This window comes from Canis lupus, chromosome 9, assembly GCF_011100685.1.
Source record: "Canis lupus familiaris isolate Mischka breed German Shepherd chromosome 9, alternate assembly UU_Cfam_GSD_1.0, whole genome shotgun sequence".
In the NCBI taxonomy this organism is placed as follows: domain Eukaryota; kingdom Metazoa; phylum Chordata; class Mammalia; order Carnivora; family Canidae; genus Canis; species Canis lupus.
The window spans coordinates 20,230,466-20,237,587 of NC_049230.1; the positions used below are offsets into that span (position 1 = coordinate 20,230,466).

Sequence of the window (7,122 nt, forward strand, 5' to 3'; positions counted from 1 at the left end):
CTCACCACATCTGCCAGTGCTCATGATCCCCACTTTGTGCCAGTCACCCATACCAATACCCCAGGTGATGAAAGATTGGTCATTGGTGGCCAAGGCAGTACAGGGGGAGGAACAAGGCAAGGTGCCCAGTGGTGCAAGGGCCAGAGGTGGAGTGTAGAAGGCACCAGGTGCACGCTGGTTTTCCCTGAAGTCATCTTCTGTACTGAGATGACAGGCAGCTGGTTGACACTGACTAGGCTGGCTCTCCTGAGTCAGCCTTCTGCAGCCCTGGCAACTGAAAGTGACAAGTTCATGCTTTGACTGTGGTGGTGACAGGCTTATGGCCTCCCTGCCACCCCTCAGCAGCCCAGGGCCTGGCCTCTGACTGCCCCTTCTCTGCTCATCAGTCCCTTTTGTTCCTAAGAGTCATCTGGTTTCTCACTGTTTGTATTCAAAGCTTTATTAAAGGTAAGTAGGTCCATAGAAGAAAAAGTATGTCCTCAGGCCAAACGAACCAGAAGGGAAAAAAAATCTGCCCAAAGTTCCTGGGTACTCTTAGCCCTCTGTAAGGACTCACAAACACCTTACTGGGCTGGTCCTTCCCCTGCGTGCTGAGCTCCACCAGCCCCAATCCTTCTGATCCACTGGGCTGATCCTCTGGCTTTGGCCCCAGAATCCTGGTGGTGACAGTAATGACAAGGCAGGCACAAGTCCCCAGCTACCCTGATCTGAATGATGGGGACACTTTGCAGGTTTATGTGAAGCCTGTTGAGGCTGATCCTCCCTCCAACACTGGGATTGCACCTGCCCTATCTAAACAGGTGTTCAAGGTCCTCACATCCTCTGACAACCATGGGCTCATCCAATGGCTCCAAAAGACTTCAGAAATGGGATGATTCTACACTAACCCATCAGATATCACACAAGGCAGGACATGCAATGGTTAGGAATACTGATACCAGTGAAATCAGGATGTGACTCCAACTTTGTCATTTATTAGGTAGGTGACCTAGTAAGTTAATGATTAGTCTTAGTTGCCTCATTTATAAAATGGGATTAGGGATGCCTGGGTGGCTCAGCGGTTGAGTGTCTGCCTTTGGCTCAGGGCATGATCCTGGATTCCTGGGATCGAGTCCCACATCAGGCTCCTTGCATGGTGGAGCCTGCTTCTCCTCCCTCTGCCTATGTCTCTGCCTCTCTTTCTGTGTCTCTCATAAATAAAAAAATAAAACCTTTAAAATAAATAAATAAAATAATAAAATGGAATTAATATCTATCACTTAATAGAATTGAACAAAATAATGTGAAGTATCTAGCATAGTGTTCACATACCTGTTTGCTATTGTTACCCAACCCCCACCTTTGGGGTGCATAAGGGCCTGAGAGGGGTCCTGATCATCCATCATGATTGGAACAAGCTGCTTAAAAAAAAAAAAAGGAATAGGCTGCTTTGCCCTTGTGATTCTGAAAATTTAGGTCACTACCTATTTACTACTTCCTTGCAATCCTCCACCAGAAGTGGAGGGCTCTGGCCTTTTAAACTAGAGACCACCTGGCAAAGAGAATTATGGAGACAGCTATGGGCCCACTTCAAGCCCTGCTTACAGTCTAGGTTTTGGATTTGGGTCTCCTGAGTGTATTGTCCTGGACTCCAGCTGCCTGAACAGTGGCTTTCTTGGACTGGCTCTCTGACACACCCTGCTTATAAGATTAAAGGTACTTGGACCAACTCATTGCTTGCCCAAGGCCTGGTGATAGAGGTGGCAGCTGCAGGCCTACTGCTGTGATAATTAACAGGACACTCTGATGTGGGAACATGAAACTGGTGGAATGGTCATCCGATACTGGGAGGGATGTGGGGGGGGACCTGAGACCCAGAATGTCAGTAGAGAGTAAGGTAATATCAGTTGGCCTTTTTACCCTGGAAAGAAATGTCTCACATGGGTGCACCCCACCCATGTTCTCCAAAACAAGAAAGGAGAAGCAAAAGCTAGGGGAGGCAACTTCCCAGAGTCAAAGAGGCTGGAAGTAGGGGAACACTCTTTCATTGTGATGGAGAAAGAACAGGCATCCCCTTCCCCACGTCTACAACCATTTTTTTTTTTTTTTTTTTTTTAATGATAGTCACACAGAGAGAGAGAGAGGCAGAGACATAGGCAGAGGGAGAAGCAGGCTCCATGCACCGGGAGCCCGACGTGGGATTTGATCCCAGGTCTCCAGGATCGTGCCCTGGGCCAAAGGCAGGCGCTAAACCGCTGCGCTACCCAGGGATCCCCATCTACAACCATTTAAGAGACCAGTGACTTGATTTATGTCCAGTGCTTTATTAAACATAAATAGTCTCATAAGAGGAGACATAAACACATCCCCAAGCCGATACAGAATACGTGTGAGTGTATTTCTGAGAAAGAAATATGTGAGGTCCCTGATCTGTTCTCTGAGGGGGTGGTCAGTCAGGCAGGGCCTGGGCCAACCGGTAAGGCAGATGAGGTCCCCATCCTGGGGTACTCACTGCTCCTGGGCGCCCCAGGAGATGTAGTCCGGCCGTGTGGCTGCATGGTACTCGTCAATGAGCTGCTGCACAACTTCCCTGGACGTGTCCAATTCGTCGAAGTTCTCCTTGAAGATGTCCTCCTTGCGGAACTGCTCCAGGAAGGCCTCCCGCTTCCGCAGCTTGTCATACTGGCGACAGGTCCGCTCAAAGAGCTTGGTATGTGCAGAAAGCAGGGGTCACAAAGAGCTTAGAGTAGCAATATGACCCAGAGAGCCGGGGAACCAGAGCTAGGCAATCCGCACATTAAGAGAGCTACAAGGGGAGGACAGCAGGAATGTGGAAAGGTGAGCCCCAACCAGGGAAGTGAGTGTTAACAGTGAGCCTCACCGAGGAGATGCTGGTATGGTTGGCCATCATGAGCCCACTGACCCGGTGGGCCGAAGGCAGGTAGGGAGACTTCCTTGACAGGGCCACCTGGATGCTGGCAGGGCCCCAGGGGATGAAGTTGGCCAGCTTCCGTTCCCGGATCCTCTGCAGACTCTTGTGCACCTGGCGGGGAGGGGGTGGACACAGCAGTGGTGGTGGTAGCCTCTCCTCTACCCTGTGGGTTCTGGGGGTGGCACGAAGGGGCCTCACCTACCTGGGTGGGGTCCACCTCCCCCTGGATGATGTTGAGGATGGCGATGTAGCAGTGGTTGGTCTGGCGATCCCGGCCTGTGGACACCATCACGTTCTTGGGCTGCAGCAACCGCCTCATGACATCCAGGACCGTGGTCTTCCTCACGCTGGCCACCTGAGGGGAGAGGAGGCCACAGGGACCAGGCCAGCACTCAGGGCACAGTCAGTGCCTGACCCCACCAGACTCGGGCTAATTGTTCTCCTTGGGAAGTGTCCCGAGATTCAGGTCTACACTGAGCCTCTGCTGTGGGACCAGGAACCTTAGCCATCCCCAGCTCAGCAAGGTCAGCCTCCCCTGACCCCTACCCCTTCCCCGCTGACCCTGGGTGCAGGATCATCAGCAGACCCCACAGAGCCTGAGCCCTGCAGGGAGCCAGAGGCAGAGGGAAGAGGAGAGCAAGTCAGCTTGAAGCTGGACAGTCTGTGCCAGTCCCAGAGCACGGAGCCTCCCTCTGGGGGCAGCAGGGGGAGGGAAAGGATAGGGTGGGGGCTGCTAGGGTTGCTCCTACCGACTGGTCCGTGGTGAGCGGGGTGTAGCCAGTCATGAGGAAGTGGAGTCGAGGAGTGGGAATGAGCGAGGCAATGAGGCCGATGAGGTCATTGTTCATGTAGCCGGGGTAGCGCAGGGTGGTGGTGCTGGCCGACATGATGGTGGACACCTGGGGACAGCAGTGCCACAGCATGGGCCTTGGCCTGGGGGGTGGGGTGGGGCTCCTTTCCTGAGGTGGCACTCCAACAAGGAGGGGTTCCAGCCCAGCAAGTCCAGGAGTGGGGGCTCACCAGCTGGTTGATCTGGGAGAAGGACGGGTTCTGGATGTGCAGACGGTCTGTGGCGATCCGGTTCAGGGCTGTGTTGTCCAGCACCACCTGGGGGGGACAGAAGGAATGGGCGCTCTGCCGGACTCTGGTCTCTGAAGCTTAATTTCTTTGGTGCTTCATCACCAGAAAGACCCATTAAAAGGCACTGGTACAGGACTGGGACATAGATGACTCAAAACAGTCTTTTTAAGTGCAAGAAAATAATTAAATAAGACAGGGGTGCTGGGAGTGGACAATGGCAGAATCCAGGACGCACCACACAGTCTGCATTCTGAGTCAGCCTCTTAAGTGTGAGCAGGGAGTTGTAGGGCTGGACCACCACATCGCTCATCTCGTCCTGGTTGGGAAACACTGAGTATGTCTGCACCAGCTTCTTGGGGTACCTGGGGTGAAGACGAGGGTCAGGGTAAGACACTGGAGGCTTGGTAAACAGGAGGCTCAGGATAGTCAGAAAGCAGTTGAATCTAGATGAGGAACTTGGGGTGGGACACAGGATCAGTAGAGAAGGGAGACTTGACTTTTGGAAGTCTGCAACCCCAAAGGATGAATGGCAGAGACACATCTTAGGACCTAGGGTTCTAACTCTAAAGCAGCCATACTCTGTGAACTTTCATCTCTTCACCTAGGGCCTAGATTCTAGGCTCTGGATCCAACCACCCAGAGTGTAATCAGGTTCATGGTTATTGTATCTTCCCTTTCCTAACTACAAGAGCAAACAGAAGGGCTCTTTCACTGCTCCAGCCAATAGGAAGGCATAACTGATAGGCCTCCCAATTACTTGAAAAACCAAGTCCTCCAGCCCCACAAAACACAGACTTACCTGTCATTCAGCCGTTCTAAGAGGTAGGAGCCTAGGCCAGAGCCTGTCCCCCCAGCAATGGAGTGACACAGCACGAAGCCCTACATGGGGAAGGGGCAATGAGTGCCTAGGTATTGCATTTCAAACTGGACCCATCCTACAATTTCTTGGACTCCTATTTGCCCGAGCCCTCTCCTCCATCTTCCTCACTCCATACATACAGCTTAGGAGACTCTGCCTTGTGTCCAGCAAAGCCCAGTGGCTTGTCCAGTGCAAAGGGCACATGGGTAGGTCTTACACCTAACAGATGGCTTCTAAAGGATGTTGCTAAGCCTTCTCTATGACAGCTCCCACCAGCATTCCTAAGACACTCACCTCTAGACTGTCACTACCATCTGCCTCCCGGTCTATGATGTCAAAAATGTCTTCGTGGATCTTCTCTCCCTGTATAGACATGGGGAGTGTCAGAGTGGGACAGAGCTATGGGACAAGGACTCTGACCTTGGAATAGCCACCCTGTATTCTCCTTATAGAACATAAAAGTCCTTTTTTGGAGCACAATGGCCCTGCTTTATATTTGCATTGAGAGGCAGTAAAGCACAGTGGGTATGAGCAGACACTCTACATCCACAGTGTGTGGGGTCATGTAGCTCTAGTTTTATTTAACCAAGTGACTCTGGGCAAGTTATTCAGTTTCTTCATCTGTATAATGAAGGAAATAATACAACTCCTCAGTCCCTTATGTAAAATTCTTGGGGCCAGTTATGTTTTGGAATTCAAATATTTGCCGCGCTAGTAAGGTAATAAATACGGTACTTATATGTTATATATATATATATATATATATATATATATATATGTAAAACACCAGTGGGTGTCTGATGTATGCTAATCAAATATATTAATATTTCTGCAATGAAACATTAAGTAATGACAAGTTGGATAAAAGCTATAAAATAGCCTGTCTCCACTGAAATTTGTTTTTGTTTTTAAGATTTTATGTTTAAATAATTTCTACACCTAATGTGAGGCTCAAACTCACAACCCCAAGATCAAGAGTCACATACTCTATTGAATGAGCCAGCCAAGCACCCAAGATTTGGTTTTGTTACTGAGTAACTTATAAATCTTGTGGTTTCAGAGCTTTTAGGAATCTGAAAAAGCAGTTAAGAGACTGTGAACCTATAATATTTACCTCTACAGTTGTCGGGAGGTTTAAACAACTTCTAGCTAAAGTGCTTAGTACGGCCTGGCACATAGCACTAGCAAGTGCAGTCTTAACCGTATTACATAGTTGAGTTAGCTAAAGAACTCTCCTCAGCCCTCTCTCTCTCTCTACTACTCATACGGCCCTGATCCGGTTTTGTCTCTCTCTGGCAAGTCATACCACCTGTCCTCACACAGGAAGGGAGTTGCGGGTCCTGCCAGGGAATAGCAAATGACCTGCGAGAATCCACTGGCCCAATTGTTGCCAGCTCCTCCTCCATGCTCTGACAGGTAGATGTTCTCTGGGTTGTAGAGCTTGGCATAGGGGGAGTTGAGGATGGAGTGGATCACCCGTGGCTCGAGGTCCAGCAGCACTGCCCTGGGGATGTAGTGCTCATCGTCTGCCTGTCAAGGGGAGCCCAGGAGGGGGGCCGAGTCAGCAAAGGCCCAGTCCTTCATCCTCCCAACTCCTGCCTGCCCTCCCTCCTCAAGCCAGCCGCAATGGCTCCTCTGCCCAGCGGGCTTCCCGGTACCAGGCCGCTGCCCTTCCCTACAGGCCCCCTGGCCAAGTCGCTAGGGGCACCTGGTAGAAAAAGACGTCCTTGCGGTCAGTGCCCTCGGTGGCGAACTCCTCCACGATGCCCTCGGGGCTGATACCATGCTCGGCGCACAGCTGCTTCCAGAACTCGAACCCAACTAGGGGAGGAGGGGCGGACGGGGGAGAAAGAGGATATCTTGGTCTGGGCAGATTCCAACCAGGAGCTGGGGGACTGAGCGCCTGGGTCCGAAGATAGGAAGTCAAGCCTCGGGAGTCTCCCACGTCAGAGGAAAGCGCTGTATCGCCAGCGACTGGGAGGGGAGGGCCCCTCGCCTTGGGCAACTGGACACTGGGTCAGGAATGTCCCGCCTTTGGGAAACCACGATTCTGGGAAGGGCAGATGGAGTCCAGGATCCCACAGCGAGATCCCGCAGCGTCTAAGGAACCTGGCTAGTGGAGGGGCCGGAGGTTCGCTCACTCTGATTGCCGCACTGGCCCAACTGTAGGGTGATGATCTCCCTCGGCATCGCTCCTCAGGTACCGGCGTTGCAGCCGCTCCCGCCAGCCAAGCCGCGGCTCGCTAGCCGCTAGCCGCACCACGCAGGCGCC

At 51.9% G+C, this 7,122-nt stretch overlaps 1 protein-coding gene across 1 annotated transcript; it reads right to left on the minus strand.

Moving 5' to 3' along the window:
• Positions 1-2,283: 2,283 nt before the first annotated feature.
• TUBG1 (tubulin, gamma 1) lies at positions 2,284-7,066 on the minus strand. The gene is given in 11 exon segments (NM_001003105.1): positions 2,284-2,685; positions 2,861-3,022; positions 3,114-3,266; positions 3,661-3,810; positions 3,932-4,018; positions 4,227-4,353; positions 4,791-4,870; positions 5,145-5,213; positions 6,213-6,380; positions 6,559-6,671; positions 6,992-7,066. Coding segments are annotated over 11 exon segments (1,356 nt in total). The 5' UTR covers positions 7,041-7,066; the 3' UTR covers positions 2,284-2,487.
• Positions 7,067-7,122: the final 56 nt, after the last annotated feature.